Genomic DNA, 22108 nt, shown 5'->3' on the forward strand with positions numbered 1-22108 from the left:
AAGAATTTTTGTCTTCCTCACAGAATAAACTGAACCATTGATAAGCTCCACTTGTGGGGGCAACTTTAGGTACTAACTTTGTGACAAAAAATAATTGTATTTGAGGATGCCTATGTCAAGTTAGTTAGTCAGAAAAAATGGGAACATTTTTTGTTAAATTTCACTTGAACTGCTTGACTTCTTTTTGTGTGTGTTTTCCCTAGGCCGTATTCGCACAAGGAGGCAAAGCTCTGGAAGTGCCACTAGTATCACCTCAACCCCAGCTGACACTCGTGGACGAAGCCGGGCTAAAGTAGTTTCACAGTCTCAGCGTAAGAAGCCATTTTGTCTGGTCTTGTACAAGAAGCCGTATAGCCCACCACTCCTCTTGAAAAAGAAAAGTGTTTGTGTCATCTTTCATGTTATTTACTCCAACCAGTTTTGATTCTATTTTTATTATTTCGTACACAGTCTCTATGAGGCCAACTTGCTAAGGCATGACACACAGATTTTTAAATAGAAAATTCAATATGTCTTCAAGTTATTAGTAGCCAGATTTTTATTTTTCTTGCCAGTTTCAACTTCTTCAGCCTACTAGAGACTACCTGCTCTTTCTGTTGTGTCGTTATTTTTTGTGTGTGGTCCCAGTCCTTTTCTCCTCTATTGCAGAAAGAGTGTCGGATGTTCACTGATAAGATAGGTAGATTACTTTTTCATCATAGGTTGATACTCATTTTGATGCTTACTGACATGACCATCTCCAACTCAGGTTAGCATTTATTTATTATTTATTTATTTACTTCACTTGTATACCGCTTTTCTCACCCCAGCAGGGGACTTAAAGTGGTTCCCAACACAATTATGGCAAAATTTAATGCCTCACATGCAGAAACCTAACATAACGATAATAACATGCAATTATCAATTAAATAATAAAACATGTCATAATTTGACATGGAATTAAAAACATATCAATATAAACAATATAAACATGCCTAATATTTAAGAGTAATTATTGCAAAGAAATAGTTTAGAATTCCAGTAAATGTATTTTAAATTGATGGTTATAGGGAAGATAGTTTTCTTGTGTTTACCATCAGAAAGATGTACACTAATCCAGATAGCTTGTCCCCCTCTTAAAGTTTTTCCATGTTATGCAATTTTAGATAGATTACTAAAGGCTTAATCTTGGAATCCGGCAGTTCTTAAATTCTGTTTAAGACAGAATTAACTTTTAAAGGTTTGTCATGGCAGAGAAATGCTTAAATCCCCCAGGAGCCTAATTGACTTATAAGAGAAGGAATGAAGAATCTTCAGCCTTCCAGATGTTATCCAGCTGCCATCATCTTTTTTCATGGAGCATATTGGCTTGGTCTGATGGAAAATAAGAATCCAACAGTATTTGAGAAGTCATATCTGCTGTCCCTGCTTTAAATCTGAAAAAATACAGCAGTTTTTTTAAAAAATAGGAAAAGTGAGCAATAATAATAATAATAATAATAATAATAATAATAACCGATACATCACACAGTCCTAGAAACTTGGGAAGTGTCTGACGTGTGATCCAATACAACAGCCAGCAGAGTGATCTTACCTGCTGTGGACTCATCTTGTTGTGTTTCAAATAATGATGATAATAATAATAATAATAACATCAACAACTTTATACCACCCTATCTCCCCAGTGGGTCTCAGGGCGGTTTCTAACATATAAGGCAAAACATTCAATACAATCCTTAAAAGCAATTCCCTGAAATTTTGATGGAGAATCCGGCATTTGAATTTTGCAATCTTGTATATAACATACAGAAGAAAAATCTAAACAAGATTAAAAACAATTAAAACACTTCTATTTCTTTCTGTTCTACACTCCTAACAAAGTTAGTAAGTTGTTATAGGAGCAAGAATCCTAGTGGGACTGCTGATTCCTGTTGGATACTAACTTGTGAACTTGCCATCCATCCTGGTCTTCCAAGGCCCCTGCTTATATGTGTGTTACTTTTCAGTGATCTGCAATGGGCTTGCATATCCTTTCTATGTTGCTCTTGTTTCTGTCAGGATGGACATACTAAAGAGCTGTGCAGCCACTGTCCTCTGTGTCAGTACATGGTATCACAGATCGTGGCTTTATGTAGGGACTGCAGTTGTTTTAATTTATCCCTAGATGGTGATTTGTCAACTCACACAATACATGTCTGTGTACGAATACGTGTTGTGTATTAACCCAAGATGTATTGCAAAATGTGAACAGCAATGTGTTAAAATGCAATTGGTGTTGCATGTAACAGACAATGCGCCTTGGAAATTCTTTGTTGTCCTGCTTTCTCTAATTCACTCTCTGCCTGTCCTTTCGTCTGCTCTCATAATCCAGGATCCAGATCAGCTAACCCCGCTGGTGGTAAGAAACTTTTTCCCCTGTTTTCTACTTTGTTTCTATCTCTTTTCCGTCTTTCATGTTGCTCATCATAACTCTCTCAGTTTGCCCCCTTTAGCCTCTTCGCAAAGGTTGAAAAGCAAATTGCGCTATAATGATTTTGGCAAACACTACTTTAAGCTACTTAATTCAACTATCTGTACCACAATGAGATCTCTCAATTGTTGTGATCTAATGATCATACTAGTTGCACACTTCTCACAACATTATTCACTGGTACTGACTTTTGGGAGGTTATACCTACAAAAGGTTTGAGGAAGTTGGGCCTTTATGAATTAAAAGATGTTACTGTCAATCATACGGTATAAAAAGTCTTAAGAAAATTTCTGTTCTTATATTTTAAACTAAAGACTACATTTTAAGACTATTTTTAGATTATATATATATATATTATTTTTCATTCCATCATATTTCTGATATATGGTTACAAAAGATGGCCAGCAAAGAAGGCTACTAGGAAGGGAATGCAACTCATTTGAAACGTGGTGCTAGATGAGAATTGTACAGAAAGCAATAACTTCTAGAGCAAATCAAGCTTGAACTTTCCCTACATTAATGGATATGTAAAACTCACCACTGAATTCAGATGAAGTCAGTTGTTTTGAATTACTCTGATGACCTGTGGTTCTTTTCTAGCTGGGAGTCGATCCAGCTCCCCCGGCAAATTGCTAGGAAGTGCATATGGTGGACTGAGCAGTGGCACGTCCAGGGCACACCCCGTACCGTCATCTGCGGACAAGCGCAGCAAAGTCCCTCGGAGCCAGGGATGCAGCCGGGAGACCAGCCCTAACAGGATAGGTCTAGGTAAGATTCTCTATAGTGGCAGTATGGAACCCACAGCCCGGTCTGTTCTTTACAAAGTATTGGCAAAAGAAATTGTGGGAGCAATGTAGCATTGCATTGAAATTTACCACAATAATGTGATTGTCACCATTCCCACTACATAACATTGTACATTAGTAAAACTGCAGAACCTAGATGAAGCTAGTAGGACTCAGGGATTAAGTGAATTTTTTTATGTTTAACCATGACTTTAATCTGAAAATAATCCTTGTTTTAAATCAGTGGCTTAAGTTCAGTTGCTATTCATATCATTTGATACCATTCTGTGACTTCAGATGTATTCCCTGGAGCATAGGATCATATGCTTAGTCATTGACTATTCCTTGAAGATTTTGGTGATGGCAAACATTTTCTTCCCTAATCATATCATAGTTTTCTCCTTTACTTTTCCTTTAAAAACGGTTGTCTGTGTTTATGCTGCTGTAAAGTTACCAATTCAACTTGTTCTGGAGCAATTTCCCTCCAAGAAATCTACGTTTATGAATGCCACTGATGCGTTTTGAACAGGTTTCCTGAAATGAAGATGTTTATGATACCCGCCCATAGGGTGTCTGCTTTCTTGCAGAATGTGATAGACCTGGGAAATCTTTTTTGAAGGTAGAAGTTACCATTTACAAGTTTTCAGTGTGAACATGGTGCCAGGATGAAATGGGAGTTCTCTGGATAAACAGTTCTTAATCACCAGGGCTTCGGGAGGCATCAGATAAGAGAGGAACTAGAAAGGCAGGTGGGATTGGAGAAAGAAGTATTCCATCAGAGCTCAAGTTACAGGGTAGAATGTCAAAGCTTAAGAGATTAAAATCTGAATGAGCATATTTGACCTGATCCAATTGGAGGATGTAGAATGGGATGGAAAGAGGAACCGTTGTAGGACCTCTGAGAGGCACTCCTCACAGTACAAAGAAGCAAGGCAGTATAGGGATGAGGAAATCGGTACTAAACATATATGTATATACATTTAAAAATGCCTAGTGCAAGCATGAAGTCATGACCAGCAAAGTCATCACAGCCTCAAATTTACTCATTGTCTTGTTAGTCAGAGAACTCAGAAAAATACATTGTGCAGTCAAGTTAAGACACCCCTGGTTTCTAGTTGACTTATCAACCTGATTTATTTGAGAGCCACAAGCCAGGATTTCCAGTTGGTTAGTTTTGCATGCTTGTGTGAATGAAAGAACGAAGTGGGAGGGTGAATATGTACATGTAACAACATATTCCTTATTCACTGTAAATCAGGTCTCCTTTTTAGCATTATGTGTGAACATAACCTTGATTCTTAGATTTCTGCTTCCTCTTTCATGGCAATGTATTATACGCACAGTCCTATTCCTGTTATCTTTATCACAAGTGCAGGTGGTTTGTGAGAATGGGCTTGTATAAGGAAATGACACATTAGGTGTTTAATACTCATCTTCAGTCCAGTTCAACTCCTTGTTACCACATTTACTCAAGTTAAATGCTCACTTGTTGCTTTTTTGGCTAAATGACATTGTTAAAATTGAGGCTTGCATTCGATTTGCGCATTAGAATCGAGCATCTAAACCCACCAAATCCCCTTTTTTGTATTTCACACCTTCAAAATTGAGGTGTGCTTTACATTCGATGGCAGTTTATATACCAGTAAATACAGTTATTGCATATAATAGTTTTAAACTGCACTGCTAAATATACACTTGGAGTTACCCTTTTATTTATGTGTTTATTTATTCATAGAAACACACCAATGGCAGTTTGAGGCATTTGTTTTCTCTAGAAATCTGTTTAAAAGTTAAAAATCAAACTTTATTTCCATCCTTTTTATTATTTATGCATTCAGGAGCATAGCATACACAATGCTTTGCAGTGTAACATGAAACAGCTAGGCCTATGCCTAGCTAACAGTCCAAAATAGAGACAGGACAACTTGAAGTGAGGGATAAAGAGGAAAGAACTGAATGTAAACAAAATGCTTATTCAGTTTGTGGCAGGTGACACAAACTACATGGATAGAAGGCTACATGGAAAGGTTTAGGATGGCTTGCTAAAATAGACTGCATGATCCTGAAACTCTTGAATTGTATTGTAGTATAACAGACTAGTAGTATATTGTATTGTAGTATAACTCTTAGGTGCTCTGGTCCATAGAAGAATATTACAGTGGAATAGTTTCTGACTTGGGTTTGGGTAGGCAAATAAACCTTGTTGAAAATGGAGTTCACAGAGGAGAGAAACTTTAAGTATATTCTTACTATGAATGATGGAAATGTAAGCACTGGGGATAGATAACCTTCAGATATGAAAGTGGTTTTTCGTAGTGCTGTATGTCTACTGAAGATATTTCACCTATCTCCCCAACGTATATAGCTTTCCCACGATGCTTCTTTCCACCTCAGTAGATTGGCATGCTTTTTAAATATGTATTCCTCTAACCCTGTCTTTCCAACTAAGATCTTCTGTCCCTTTAGCAATATTCTAGCTGGGACTGTTTGCCAAGCAGACCACTCAGGTGTGCTTTATCAAAAAGTTCAGCTTGGCATGCATTGCCCTTGGTTTGGGCCAGGCCAGGAGCCAGAGAGAGTGACTGCCGCCAGTACTTCTTACTAATGTCAGTAATGACCATGAATGTGACTTTCCTGTCTGAGCTTTGTCTCCTCATTAAACTTGTGTTCACCTTCTCTGAAACCATCCATGCTGCATGGTAGCACGGAGCAGCCGTATCCCCCGACCCAGCGTGAGTCAGGGGTGCAGCCGCGATACCAGCCGTGAGAGCAGCCGGGATACAAGCCCTGCTCGGGGTTTCCCTCCACTGGGTGAGTACAAGGAGGCACCGCAGCTTCTAGGGGCCCTTCCCTCTTCTCTCTTGTTGCTTAGTCAAGGCATCACTCGCTGAAATGAGCTTGTTTTCTGTCCTCTCTCTCTCCTCCTATTTGTCTTCTAGTACACTTCCCCTTTTGGATCCCTGTATTTCGCCTGTTCCTTTTTGCATGCTGAAATCCTGCTTTCCTTTACTATGAAGGCCTATTAGGATAAAACCCTTTTTTATAGCATCCAAATTTTGCAGGAGCATCTAAATCACATTGGTTTTGGCAAATACAACCATTTTGAAAGCAGATTGCTTGCATCCTTGGAAAAAAGAGTGGTGTTACCATAAAATACTTTCCAATCTAATGACGTAAAAGTTTGCCCAGGAAGGAAGGGATTTGAGCAGTGTGCCTGTAACCTTTTTAAACTTTGCACCGTAGCCTGTCGCTTGAATGCATGCCATATCACAGCTATTATGCCAGGCTAGCTGTTTACTGCTGTCTAATTACAGTAAAAGGTCCCCTATTATACAAGTTGTCATTTCAATTCCTATAGCACAATATATGCATCCTAGTTTCACAGCACAGAGGTTTCACAGTCACACCTTCTTTTACAAACCTGGTTCTGCTACCTTTGTCTGAGGAGAACTTAGCCTTCCAAACCAATAACATGAAACCATGCTTTTTATATGTTATGCTTCTTTATGTATTGTTGATCAAGTAGTTGCATGACATATTATGAAGGAACTTTTCCTCCAGTCTGAGCATCCTAATACTATGAAAGGCACGAGTGTAATTCTGTATAAGATTCTTAGCTGGCTGTAAATCCCAGTTACTAGTTTGAAGTGTGATATAAGGCATTTTAAACTCCAATTGGAGCAATGTGCAGACAGAGGCAGCACTGTTTGTATAGTTTTTACTTGTAGATTTTTTTTAAACATATCACAAATGATATATATATTTTAAAGAAAAAGCTTCATAACATAAAGCCTGCAGTCAGTATTCCAGCAGCATGTGCTCAGCACCTCTTTAACTTTCAGAGTGGAGGAAAAAAAATCTCATGAACATGAAGCTGCCTTATAGAATGCCTTGCTTTGTATAATGTCTGCATAGGCTGGCTTTTCGTAATGCTGATGAAATAACACTGTGTGGAAAACATGATTGAATTTTGCTGTGGGAAATTGAGGAACTGGGAGGAGGGCAGAGATGCCAAGGAGCTTGTAAGTGGCCATTTATTTAACCATTCTTGCCACTCTTTCTGTTAGAAGGCACAAAGCAAGGCACATATGGATAGCTCCCTCCAGTCACCAATCCAGACATTGAGCAATTTATTCCATTTTTTTTTCTTGCTTCAGCCGTGTTAGAACACCAGGAAAACACAATGATCAAAATGGAAGCATTCCTTTTGCACTTGACATGTGTACAAATGTAGAAATAGACAGTAAATGAGATCCATGTTCAATAAATCAGAAAGAATGTGACACCAATCTTACTTAGTCTACTCTGGGTTTTCGCTCTCTTTTTATAACCCCTCTGGAATGGTCAAGATGATTGAAGGTTATTAAGCAAGAATGCATACTCAGGGATCTCTTATGGCTTAAGATATAACTGTATTGATCCTGAGAATGAACCGTCCACCAGAAGGGTTTTTAAAAGTCCATTATGCCAATATAATGTCAGCCTAACCATGCCATAGAAGATAAAGGATGCTGCTGGTACTGTTCCCTTTTCAGTTCTGGACGAAATGCCTTTGTATCATGCACTTAACATAAGAATGTAAAATAGATTAAGTATACACTAAATAATATGTTATGGCTGTTGAAGTTTGTAGCTGCATTGAAAGCAACTCATATCAGTCTTATTCCAGACTTGCCCTGAGTAAGCTGTACTTTTCTTGATCTCGGAGATGGGAGCTTTAATGAGAGTAGCTTTTTCTTCATCATTCCCTTTCTCTGGCCTACTTTTTCCTTCTATGGCTAGCTTTTCACCACAGAAAGAGAATGGTTTGGGGTTGTCTGTGTATTGCCTCCCCTCATGCCTCAATCTTAAATTCTGCTGCAGAGATATGTGGAGAAACAGCAATAGATACAGTGGGCATTTTTACCTGAGTCTGATGGGAAGGGCAAGATTATGCTGGGTGAATTGAGCACAGACTCTATTTGCACTGTGATCTCAGTTGACATCAAGTGAAGTTGGAGACAAAGATGGAAAGTGGGAAGAGGAAGAGAGAAACTAAGACATTTGAGAAGTAGTAGATCAAAGTGGGATGCCAGAGGCTTAATCAAGGTTGTCACTGCCAAATCAGGTCAGTTGATGGGTACAAGAAAGGGGACATTATCCATAATAGCTTGCAATAAGCATTTTCTCGCTTTCATATTTCCTCTTTAAATTGGGTACATAGTGCATTTTAGATGCTCTGCTTTTTTGCAGTTCTTTCACTTTATTCCCAAATAGCGATTTGTAGAAAGATGTTGGAATAGTCAAGAATATGTGCAGTTAGTCATATGCATTTGAAAAAGTCAAAAATATGTGCAGTTAACTTTACATTTGTTTTTGCCACCTTTCCAAGTTAACAACAATAGTAACAAAAGGAAATTTGCAGCTCCTGTTATAAATCTGAGTACTGAGTGTTTTGAGGCGTTGAACAAAATTATAGGTTATTGAATGGCCCACCGACACTGGCCTAGCAACATTTGGGATGCCCAGAATGACCAGTGGCTTTCGATCTTTTTTTCTGCATCCTCACTGCTAAGCAGTCTATAAAAGAAACTGGAATTTACTGGTAAATAAACAAAAATCCCACTTTTTAAATTATATTTGTATTTTCATAGGCATTGTGTTGTTATATTGATGGTAAGTTAGAAAGTAAAAGGAATGAGATTTGGACAACCACTAATTTTTGGGGTTTCTACTAACATTTGCAAAAGGATTTGATCACTAGCAGCAGGCAGTCAGTAGAAAAGGATACATTACTCTTTTCATAGGATGTGGGGATTGAGGAAAAATAAATCCCAAGTACTTGTTATAGAAACGTTTATTCCATCTAAATTATTGCTCCACCAGTGGTATCATTGGTTGGCCTGGAGGATAATCTTGGAAAGTTTTGAGAACACCTGACCGAAAATGCAAACCCTAACATCTCAGTTTCATTTGGAGGCTATAAACCTTCTTCATCCTAACAGATTCTCTCAGCCTTTCATCACTACTTTATGGTGATCTTTGAAGGTAGGGACACTTTCTTCATTGTGTTGGGGAAGGAAGATTAGCTCTGAATCGCACAAGCGTGGAGAAATAGGTTAATGCCTAACTTTTTTCTAGACATTTTACGGCAGGACATGACCTGGAACTCAATTCATGGGGTTTTTTAAAGCCTCTTCTGGGCCCAAAATGGCAAAAATGCCTCCACACCCCCTAAAGTGTATTTGAAGCAAAACATTTGAAAACTTCATGTGGTCCAGGGGAGGGGGCACTTTGCCTACTGATGGCTTAAGCATGTGGTGGTGCTTTTTTCTACCACTATTGTAGTGTGGTTCATCCGTTTTTCAAACAGATTTTTTTCTGCAGCCATGGAAATGTAAATTTATATTTACAGTAAGTACTATTCAACCTTGCAAATGAGAGGGGAAGTTTTTCTTTCCCACAATATTTTTCAGTCACTCAAATACATTTCCTTATTCATGATTCAGTTCCTTCTTATAAGCAAGGCAACAACAAAGTTTGAAGGCGTTTTTATATGAATCTGACATTCCCTAACACATGGAACTAGCTATTTATGACTTTCTTCTCAGGTGTATAATGATTCACTTAAATGCAAATGGTTTTGAAAATAGGAATAAGGTGTACGACTGCACTTGCATGTAAAAGTTATGCACAGTTCTTAGTACTTTACAGTGGTAAATTTAAAGAAAGCGAACAATTGTTATACATATTCCTACTTATTCGTTTTTTACAAAGTTTTTGACTCATCTTTAAAGGAAAAGTGAAATTAGATATTTATATCGGAGAGAAGAGAGCGCATGTATTTGTATTCATTCAGGTGGGAAACTAGGCCTACTTTTTCTTAAGTAGTATGTGATTAAGATTTCTATTTAGTAATATGTGACTAAGATTTCTTTGAGGAGTAAAGAGTAAACACAAAGGGGTTAAAGTCTTCTAATATACTTTCAAAAACACTAAAAGAAATTGCATTGGAACATCATCTCCTGCACATAGTCAAAACCGAATAACAACTGAATTGATAAAAATCCTGAATGTGTTAAAGAGTTGTATGGTATTAAATTTTTATTGCATTTTCCTAAATTCAGCCTCCAAAAATATGTTAATAATATTTTTAAATGACAAGCCTATGTTGTATATGCAACCTCTGTGGATTAAAAAAAGAATAACACCTTTTCCATCCATGTTTGCTTTTCTCTGGATAATACTGGCTTGCATAAATATGTTTGCCTGAGGATAAATACTTCCTTTAGTAATTTGGCATGGTGTGTGGCATTCATCTGCCATCAGAGAGTGTATCATTACCATATAACTATTTCATTGACTTAGATCTTAAGGTAAGTCTACTCTGACCAAATGCCTTTCCCTGAAATTAATGGATTTCTAGCAGTCTGTAGCAAAGAAATTAGTTTATCTTTTCGTTATATGATCAGCTGCAGCATATTTACTATAGTGGTTGTCAACGAATGTAAGCAAAAAACAATAACATACTGGGAGATAGTGCAGAGAGAATTATTGCATTAGATTCACACCAGGGAAAATAAATATGTAGTGGAATATATTGTAAAATGTTTCTAAATATTATTGTATTTTTGATCTAAAACTTTTTTGATTCAAGACATTTATTGGTCTCATTATTCCCTATGGTTCGGAGTGTGTGTGTGTGTGTGTGAAACTTGCATATTACTGCCATTCATTAGTTAAGCCTAGACAAGCATCTAGCAATTTTGAGGCAATCTTACTATAGGAATGTGTTTCAGCATATCCTGTAACCGTATTACAGACTCAACAATATCATAGTCTCTGATAGGAATCTGATTTGAGTTAAATAAAAAGTGAGCTCTCGGAGTTTCCAGTACTCTGAGAAATTATTTTTGTTAGACAACTTATTCGGTGCCTGTGCATAAGATTTTATTTAAGTAGCTAGTTGTCAGTTCTAAATCACTTAGGTTTTCTGTTACTCAGTTTTACCAAACTATTAATATTAATTATAGGTTGCTCCATATTTAGCAAATATATGTTATCAAACATTAGAAGTCCAACTCTCCCATTAATTCAAATCCACTTTTTTCCATATTAGAATTGTATGTGTAAGTTGTTTGGGCCATATGGATATATGAAATGGTGCCCTACTTAGATTGGACTGAACTAGTAGGACCCTGATTCAGTCCATGATATCTATAATTAATATATCCCAGCTGTCAAGTGTGGAAAAGACATTTCCGGAGCCTGGTACTGCAGCTGCCAATTAAGGTTGATGGCATTGGATGCAATGGACCAGTGTTTTGAATTGGTGGCAAAGTATTTATGCTCAAATTGATGGTGAAAGTGTAATAAATTTTGGTATGTTTTGTGGGTCAGTGGGTAAATATAATGTATGAAGCAAATGTATGTGGAGAAAGTTGTTTGCTTTTATTGTCTTAACAATTTTCTGCATTTTGATAGCTGACTACAAATTGCCTTTTTATTGCCCATGGGTTTGCATCTGTAAATGAGAAGTCTGAGGTTTTGTACCTACAAGCACAGTTTCTAATTATTCATTGTAGCGCTACCATGGGATTTGGATTGATCACATCTAAATCCTGTTGCTGCTGAATTCATCATTTCATGTTCTCATGGCAATTGCCCTGGATCTGGCAGGTGATTTCTGCTTGCTGATCTTGGCCAGGCTGCATAAACCTGGAAATCCTTCAAAAGATTTCTTTTGTTTTTCATGCATTGTGTTTTATTGTTGGGAGCGGGGTGGCAGAGGGATGGAGGACAAACTGGTGTTGGTGCTTCCATGGGGCTTGCACTTGATCTCTATATTCATTCATATGCAATGCCATTTCCTTTCACTGTGTAACACCAGTGTCGGTATTAAATCATGTGCATCCACTTTGGATTGTGGCGTGTTTTCTTTTTTTCTTTGTCTCAAGTACACGTGTGTTAATTCTGTGGGTGTTGCCATTCCTTCTACTTGCAGCCTCTCGACGTCATTCCAGGTCCACTAGTGCTCTCTCCACTGCTGAGTCTGTTGGGCAGTCAGGTGAACAAGTGTTAACTGCATGAATCTGCTTCTTAATATCGTCTCTTTTTATTGCCATTTTAACATGTGCTTTCACAAACATCACTCAGTGCTTCGCATGTCGTCGTTCCCCAATAGGATTTCTCTTCTGTTTGTTTCAACATGCTTTTGTCATTCTACATTTTGAGTGTTTTTAATTTTTCTTGCTTGTGCTATTCCCAGAGAGGAAACAATGTTAAAATGGCTAGTCAGGGCTCTGTGGTATACTTCCTTCTCTGTTAAGTATGTTGATACTGGTGTCTTTGCACATGCCACTCAAAAGCAGCCATAGTGACTGAACATCTCTGACGTTCAATAAGTGGCAGAGTTGGCTATTACCAATAATGATGGTATTCAGCATTCAGCAGTAGTTTCCAATTTTAGTATTTCACTGACTACATTCTTGTGAAATGCTGCAGCATAGTTCAGTGCTGTGTGTTTGAGGAGATAATGCCAGACTCAAGTTCTTCTCCTTCCATCTTATCTCTTCCAATCCAGACATGTCTTCCAGTGTAGCCAATTTCTAGATTATTCCATGTGAACCCAGAATCGTAGTTTTAAACAAACTATGTAGTTGTGTTTTAAAAACCTGTGACACAATCCAGCCTAACTTCTATATTATTGAAAGTTGATTTTAAACCAAAATTTCTGTTTCTGTATGTGGCATGGTAATCCAGTAATAGAGGAAAGTGAAACTGAATCTTAATTTACACCTCCTGGCAATGGGAGAGGTGAAGAAGAGAGTGGAGACCATGTAAACCCAGACCTTTATTTGGTCTTCTTTTGTTCATACATGTAGAATCTGATGTAGCGTTATGTGCAGTCTTCTGCTTATTTGCAAAACGAGTCTTCTCTAACCATACAACTCATTTCTTATGGAGAGATATAAATTAAAACCATTACTGTTTCATATTAACAGACTGGGTCCTAAAATATGTATACTTGCTTCTTAAACAAGATAGGTGTTTATTCGTAACATGATTTGATTTACAATCTGAGTAATTGAGAATTTACCTGGGATGGCATAAACTGAACATGAGCTCTAGAAACTGGAACTAAATGCACTGCTACATTTAAAGATAAGGAGTTTTAAAAATCCAGTTGATACCAACGATATTCTACATTTATCCAACCATTAGGGCCTAGTTTTTTGTAACACATAACAGAGAATAAAGTTAGAGGTAGCATTATACTACAGTTATCCCTTTAAAGGGCCTCCTGATAGCATAGTGGATTAAACCACTGAGCTGCTGAACTTGCTGGCTGAAAGGTCGAATCCAGGGAATGGGGTGAGCTCCTGCTGTTAGCCCCAACCTAGCAGTTCAAAAACATGCAAATGTGAGTATATCAATAGGCACCACTCTGGCAGGAAGGTAAAAGCACTTCATGCAGTCATGCTGGCCACATGACTTTGGAGGGGTCTACGGACAATGCTGGATCTTTGGCTTAGCAATGGAGATGAGCACCACCCCCCAGAGTCGGACACAACTAGACTTAAATTTCAAGGGGAAACCTTTACCTTTTATCCCTCTATATCCACATTTTCTGCATCCACAGATTCAGCCAACCCTGGCTTGAAAATATTTGGGAACATTTTTCTAAAAACCAAACCTTGATTTTATTGTGTGTTGAATATTATTCTGATGTATAGGCATACGCTGCTATAACCCCCCATCATTTCCCACATTCTCAGTCTCTTTCTGACACTTTTTTGAATTATTTGATATTTTACTATGCCATTGCATACACAGTAATGGGACTTGAACATCCATGGATAGTCCTGAAGCCAAACTCCAGCAGAAACTAAGGGTCCACAGTATGTGCAGAACCAACCCCAAATAAAAGCTTTGCTTTTTTAATGCTTCTAACTTTTGAAAAGAACTTTAGTTTGAGTAAAAGAGGAGGTGCAGAGTGTGGTTGAGCTATTTCTGAAGCAATAAAGTTGTGCCATTCACCTCATATTTTAGGGTGTCCAGTGACTGCCAGATTAAGAAACATGGATAATGGAAGACTGATCCCTGTATATAGCACAACAAAATGACTGTTGTCTCTCATTGCTAAGACTGCACACCTAAAGCCAACATGTTGTTTAAAAAATTCCAACCCAAGTAGCCCAGTCCCACCTGCACTAGCTATCAATCACCTCCCACTCTGCTTCACTTCCTCACTCATCTTCCATATCTTACCTCTATATCTCTCTTTTTACTGCCAGAAGTACGATACAGTTATAAACAGGTGGAAAACATCTTCTAAGGCCCAGTTTAAATAGGAAACTGGTTGTATATGTGTGTATGTATGCACCCTCAAGTTGCCTGTTGACTTATGGCAGCCATATATATTTCATAGAATTTACTTAAGCAAGGAATACTCAGAAGTGCATAAGGGTTCTAACCAGGATCGGAAACTGCCACCCGTGTGTTAAACAATAATACCAATGTCTATTTACTTAAACTTAGCACGTAAGGGCAGTACATGAACAGACATGCATCTCTAAGATGCTAAAGCTGCTCATATAGATACATGAATTTTTTTAAAAAAGCACATGATATTGTAAACATGGAACTCGCCCTGTTAATTTTTAAAATGCACCCATTGAATTAAGTTTTTGATGACCATAGATTGTAATAAGTATGAGAACAAGCACTACAATAAGCCGTCATGAAATGTTTGTCCTAGATAGATTGTAGGCTCTTTTATGTAATGCTAGTATTCATCAGAAACACATCAATGAGCTTTGCAATTTGCTTCCTCCCATGACTGAATACTCTGGAAGCCACTGCAGTACCATAATGCTCAAAGGAAATTGTTTTCAAATTGCTAGGAAGTTTACCTCAGAAAGCCAAGTTTAGCTGAGATGCATAATGCCACAAACTTCTCCAGTTCCAGACAACAGAGCAGGTTGCAAAGATGTTGAACAAGACTGATCTTCATTTTTGGTACTGTAATCAGAGCAACATATGAAAGTCCCTGCTATAGTAACTTTTGGATATAACTTTTGGAGCTTTAGTTGTTCTTTGCCGGTTTAGACACTTTGGATTCTTCTGAAAGGTGTTGGAGACTTCTGTAGATCTCTCTCGTATCTGCATTAATCAGTAAAGTCTTTTGGAGACAGGAATGGGAAAGCACAGATTCAATACAGAGCTATATCATTTCATCACCTCTCATAGCTTCTGCCTTTGTACTAAAGTGGATCATACAGTTGCATGCCGGACCGCACATAATGTGATTTAATTTAGTTATTCCCACTGGGTACTTCAAAGGCTTACAACTTGATTTATTTTGCCATTCTGATCATTCGCATCTTTGAAAAGCTGTCTTCCCTTTCCTAATGCATTCTTAAATTTACTTGAAAAGAAATGGCAGCCAGAGCAATTCTGGTCCTTTTGGTCACTCTTAATCATTTCAGCTGGAGCTAGATTTTCACCCTTTACGAGATTATGTAAGTATTCCTTTTATTGGAATACTATGATTTCTTTCAATTATGGTAAAATAATTGTTCACTACTGTACAACAGAGATTTCTTTTGAATGTGTCAGATCAAGATAGTGGTTGCTTAGATTCTTCTTCCATATACAGTTTCTGGAGCAAATTGAGTTGCACATTTCATCCTGGATAACTGTTTTGTTTGTTCAGAATCAGCTGCTTTCACCCATCATTAAATTAGATTACATATGGAATTCTGAGGTCAATTTATCATGCATGTATGTAAGGCCAGCTGCTTGATACAGTTACAGTAACTTACTGTGTGCCATGGGAAGGATAACATGCCCATGGGCAAACAAAATATTCCAAAAGTTGTTTTATTCTCTTCATTGCAACAACAGCATAATGATATTCTATATACATCTCTGTCTGTTGGAAGAAGACATCCAAAATGATAAGTTTACGCCTTCCTACTGTCAAAGAAGGCAAGGGTCACATGGCAAATTTTGGTCTAGTTGTGGTAATTCTGCTCTTTCCCTTTGTCCATTCCTTCATCTGGATAGAACTATATTATTTGTTTCTTTTTTAATCTGTTCAGCTAAGCCATGAAGACCACACTGTAGAAGACACACTAGGCCCAGCTACTACGGTATGGAAACCAAATTCCTGCCAGTATGCAGTAAATGCAGTATGTTTACTTACTAGAAGGAAATGCAGTATGTTTACTTACTAGAAGGAAACAGTAGTACAAACAATTGTACTACTGTTTGTGTACAATTGCACCTGTCCTCTTCTATGCTTCTTGTGTTATCTATCATTAACAGAGACATGAGGAGGAGCAAAAGGTCATCATACTTGGATCAAAACTCTTGGCCATATGATACCTGCTTTCCTGAGGTGGAAGGGGGCCTAAACACATCTTTTTGGATATTTTCTTCACAGCAGACAGGAAAGGAAAATTCACAGTTTGTTTCAATGCTTTACTATTGCCTTCTTTTTAAAACTGGTAAGGGTGAAAATCTGCTTTCACTGAGACTGACCATTGCCATCAAAACAAGGCCATGTTTATAGACATAAACAGTGCACCTATCCTATAGTTTGTAGCTTCTCCAAATGCACCTGCTTAAATAGTTCAATTGGACAGAGAACATTAACAAAGTACGGTTCATACCTTTCAGATTGTATTCTTTAAGATGCTGTGGTAGAATTATACAAATCTACATACAATAGCATTTGGCTTTTTGCATTTTGTCTGTCATCATCTTTCACCAAACATTTGACTTGGAGCAAAAGAGATATTTAGAACAAGCATTGCTTTGCCCTGCTTCAACATCTTGATGCATTAAAAAGGGGGGATAGTATAGTATCAACATGTGCATTTTTATTTCTTTGTAATCATCATCAATCCTTTACTTTTGGAAGCAACATTTTATTTTCAAAAAAATTGATTTTCGCATGTAGCATATTTTAGTTTTAGAAAATGTGCTTGTTGTAAATTTAAAATGTCTGATCTTGGTAAAAACATTTGAAAATAGAAAATTCTGTATGCAACATTGTCCTGATGCTTTGAAATTATTGGTTTTGCTGTCTTTCTATTTAACAATGATTCTTTTCTTTTGTCATAGTTGATATAAGTTTGGTTTCCTTAATGTGAACCTAAGTGGAAGCGTTGAAACTGAGCGCAATTATTGTCTGAATGAAAACTGCAAAGTCTTAAAAGCAGTTCATAGAATTGTCAAATGCAATTTCCCAATCAACTTGTTCTATTTCTTAATTGCTGTATCACTTGTTGAATTTATCATTTTAATCAATCTTATTAAGAATTCATGTGCATTCATTAACATACTTTAAACAAATTTACCCTTAAATATTTGCAGTTTGCCTTTTTTAACAGGGAAAAAACAATAGTTAATAATTCACTCATCAAATACTATAATAAATAGTAATTCATAAATAATTCACTTACTACTTACTATCATAATACACAACATACAACAAATAATTTCCCTAATTTAGCAAAAGAGATTTGTGCAATGAAGCAGTATTCTACAGATCAGTGGACAAAATTCAACATCCATGAAAGTGAATGTTGTTTCACAGAATGGGATTCTCACTCTCCCTTAACCTTCAGGGTCCATTTTGGGGGATTGGGGGTGCAAAGAAGGATGGGCACTGCTTCACCCCCACATTGTTGGTTGAAGCTGTTCCATTGGAAAGTGAAGATAATAGTGAATCGCCTCAAATATTCTCTGTTTCATTATGCTGACTGGGTTTGCTGAACTAGCTGGTTAATTCTTTTGCTGTGCATTGCTATTTGCTACCCAGAGTCAGTTGTAAATAAATTATCCACATTTAGAGCTGAATTAGGGTACGTGCTTCTATGGGAAGGTTGCTTCTATTTAAAAATTGAAATTCTGGTTGTTCCTTAAGCACTGTTCCCTTCTCCCCAGTCCCCCAGGTTACCTGCTGGTAAGATACAAAAGCGAAATGGTAACTAAAACCCATAACTAGATAATACATTTGAAACTTAATTGGTGGGGAGAGATGGCAATTATAGAGGAAAAAAGACAACATCCTTTGTTTTGAACAATTTTCTGGGACAACTGTATATTCAGAGATATGATTGAACAAATCTGCAATGAATAAACCAATCCATGTATGACATGCTATGAAAAATGATACTATTCTACAATAGAAATGTATATCTAAGACTTCATGCTTTGAAAACTACAATTGTTTATGCAAAAAAAAGTTAAAAATGAAAGGCTAATTCCAAATATCCACATTTGTTAATATCAATTCTGGCAGCTTCCCTCTGTGCTAGAACCTATTAGTGGCTATGTGTCACAAGTGAATATTCTCTTGGTACCAAATAAGCTGCTGAAATTTAATGAACTGTGGTAGCTTTCTTGGGTACCGAGTAGTGGGTGAGTATCCGCTAGTACTACTATTGAGGCTGCCAGTCTTCAGGCCAAAATGTCTTCTATTCCAGAAAAGGTTGGAGGAGGGATCCTTAATTTGCTCCTATCAGTATAATTGGTTTCTGGTGGTGGTAGTTGCAAATTTTTTTCTCCCAGCTGTATTTTTTTGGGTTTAATTTTAAAACCAAAAACCCCATGATAGTTTATAATCTATGTTGATTTGTAAAATCCTAACTCTGTACAAAAAGAAAGAGTTGCCCTCAAAATGTTTTATGGACAACAAAAATTGAGTCTTTAACTATTTTCCCCCTCAGTCAGTTGCTAAAACCCTCTTAATTGTCTTGGGCTTAGAAGTGGGTTCTGCTCCAGATTGACTGGCAGACCATTGTCAGAACAGTTAGAACTATTCAGGTGCAGGTTCTGAAATTATTCACAAAAATTAAAGACTGCAAAACTCCCCCTCCCCAACAAATTAAGAAAGTACTGTTGGCAAGTTTTCATTGAACTTTTACATAGTGCTTACATACTCTTCTTTCAAGAATTAGAGTATTTAAAAGTCACCATGAAAGAGCTCTTCTGCCATCCTCAGTAGAAAAGTACAAAGCGTGCCAAAGATCTGCCCAATGCTGTGTTTAGCACCAGAGCTTTATAACAGAACATCGTGTTTTGACTTTCTGTTGTAATCCTAAAGTTCGCCCATCTTAGTAACCAACAAAAAGAGTGCCTAATAATAATTGAAGCCACGGAAAAGCTCCCAGTCTTTGTCGATGAATAAGGCCAACGGCCTTATTAATATTCCAAGAGACCATGAGCTCTCTTAATTATGCCTTTTCAATATTGTCTTTTGTGCAGACCGGTTTGGGCTTGGACAGCCAGGCAGGTTGCCTGCCTCTATGAATGCGATGCGAGTTCTCAGTACAAGCACAGATCTGGAAGCTGCTGTGGCAGATGCACTGGTAAGAGGAAAACACAAAATGCTACCAACTCCAGAAAGTCGCTTAAAGTTGCCTCCTGTACGTACATTCTCCTCTCTCTGTTTTTTCCTTTTCAATCTGCCAGTGTGGGTGATTCTGTGTAAATGTCTTGGGATTTCAGCATATGTATATGTGTATAAAGATTACTATGCTGCAGAAGAGACAGAAGTAATGAGAATTTTAGATCTGGGAAAAGGTCTTAAGGTGCTTGTAATCTCACATATGGATGAAGAGTTACAAGATAGCCATGTTTTATGCCTTTTTCCTACTGATTTGGATATCTCACATCACTTAAGCTAGCACAGCATTGAATAATAGAATACTACTCTGGTGCTTTTGTTCAATAAATTGACCCGGTTTTATCCAAGAATAAGATGCAAGGAATATATAGTTTGTATTCCTATAATTTATATACCTCTGTATTGTGTGTATTTGTCTGTATGGGTTATGTAGTCTCTTAAACGCTATTTGCTGTTATTAAATTTCCAAATTTGGAAAATTTTCTTTTTTCCCATTACCATACCCCAGAAAGGGTGGTGAAGGCTGTAGATGTAAGTGTTCACACTGTAGTTGCTTCTTTTACAACATGGGAGTTATTTCCAGAGTGGTTGGATAAAGGTAGACAGAAGGAATCTCTACATGTAATGACACAGCTCTGAGTGAGTCACAGTAGATCATCCAGGATTCTGATTCCCGGTTTTTTAACAGTAACAGGAACAAAATGACTTCCTCTCATCCCCCTCCCTTGTCCTAAATTACAGCACTGAGATGAAGAAGACTTGGGAAAACCAGAAATGGATTTGTGTAAAGAGCTCTGTTCATTTATGATAAACAAGTTGCTAGGTTTATAAATTCTTCCATTCTAAACGAATATCTTTTGCACCAAGTTTTGTTTTGTGCATCTCAGCTTTTTAGTAAGAAGTGGAATAGTTTCCACAAGCTAGAAGCTTGATGTTCCCATTACCCTAAACATTCAACACTGTTATCTGGCATTCTTGAAACTGATTCTATCAAAAGGCAGTACATCTACTGAGAAGACAAACACTATACTAGTTAATGTTTCCTAGCTATTTCCTGTCTACCTTTTTCTATCAACAGTTAGCAGAAAGCAAAAGTGATGCTGTAACTAGCCATGTTCACCTGTCACTACATAACACAGTTACAGTACCATAAATATGGGAAGAAGGAATCTAATTGATTTATTTCAGCATAAGATTTCATTGATATTCATCTCTTTTAGGTGCACCAACAAAGTACAATATACAACCTAGGTATTTTAATGTAGTTACATAGTTGTAGGAGTCTAAACACAATATAATAAGAAAACTACAGATTGTGATCCAAAGAATTGCTTAAAATGACATAGACATAGTTATAGCATAAAGGTGTGAAAGCAATAAATCTGCTTACACCAAACAGTTTACTCTGACTGACAGAATACTCCGAAGAGATGTTTTTGTTAAATTGCATTTGTGAGAACCTGTATATGGTAGTATACCAAGGAAATGTTATATCTGTCCATACCTATACCAATGGATTGAAATTTATCATTTTTCCAATTCATCTCTTTTGGTCTTCTTTTGTTTTGTTTTGCTTTTGTTTTTAAGAAATGTTACATGTAAGTAAAAGGTTGTATTTTTGAGAAGGTTGAAATTCTCTGTAAATGGTTTTTGGATGTTGCTATTTCTAGTACCAGATTTCTGTTTGTTATTCTCTTGCATAGAGAATGTCCTGTTTGTCTAAATTAGAGTGTAAAGGGGCATGTCTGACAGGCATGTGTTGCACTGAACCTGAGATGCTATTAGATCCCACCAGCCTTGATTTCCCTTTTAAACTGTTGTTACTGTATCATACATATGGCAATGGTTTTGAAGACTAGATTGGCAAAGTCAAATTTCTTCTAAGATATGACTGTTGTTAGGGAAAAACTACCCAAAAATCAGCAGAGCATCCAAAATACGAACAGGATACTTAAAGTTGAGCAATCAACTCACAGCAAGCAAAGCATGAAGTGCCGTGTGATGTGGCTGTAAAGAATTAAGAGCTCAGGCAGGCAAAGATGCAGACTCTGATCTTTAAAATCACAAAAGGTTTATTTACAGAAAACAATAACTACATTTCTTCATAGTAAAGAAGTATGTCTCAGCTACTCTAACACCCATCCCTTCTAAGGTTTAAAGAGAGGGAAAAAACACCAATCACTACATCTCTCCTGACACACACGCAGAGGGAGGTCTCAAAACACACAGCATACACAAAGATTGAAAAGCAGAAGTCAGAAGTAAAGAGTATCCATTCTAAACAACCAATCAGAATGAGAGCAGAAACAAAGAGGAGAGAGCAAATAGTAGAGGTGGGCACAGTATTTGTTCCATTTGTTTCATTTGGGTATTTGTTTCGTGTGTATCTCCTAGCAAGAGATCCATGAGTACTAAATGATTTGGAACTTCACATGATAAATCCCCAAAGAGCAAAAGCTACACATGCACCTC

At 37.3% G+C, this 22108-nt stretch overlaps 1 protein-coding gene across 12 annotated transcripts in view; it reads left to right on the plus strand.

Annotated features, from left to right (window-relative positions):
• Positions 1-22108, plus strand: part of CLASP1 (cytoplasmic linker associated protein 1) — a 209660-nt gene that overhangs the window by 136649 nt on the left and 50903 nt on the right. For 4 of the 12 annotated variants that reach the window (XM_067473460.1, XM_060774347.2, XM_060774414.2 and 1 more), the window contains 6 exons: positions 204-311; positions 2351-2377; positions 3050-3217; positions 5938-6045; positions 12218-12280; positions 19495-19598. In XM_067473460.1, the coding sequence (XP_067329561.1) occupies positions 204-311; positions 2351-2377; positions 3050-3217; positions 5938-6045; positions 12218-12280; positions 19495-19598 (578 nt within the window). The remainder of the gene's footprint in view (positions 1-203; positions 312-2350; positions 2378-3049; positions 3218-5937; positions 6046-12217; positions 12281-19494; positions 19599-22108) is intronic. The other 8 variants (XM_067473470.1, XM_060774469.2, XM_060774503.2 and 5 more) reach the window with 4 other exon arrangements.

Source organism: Anolis sagrei, chromosome 1 (genome assembly GCF_037176765.1).
Source record: "Anolis sagrei isolate rAnoSag1 chromosome 1, rAnoSag1.mat, whole genome shotgun sequence".
Lineage (NCBI taxonomy): Eukaryota > Metazoa > Chordata > Lepidosauria > Squamata > Dactyloidae > Anolis > Anolis sagrei.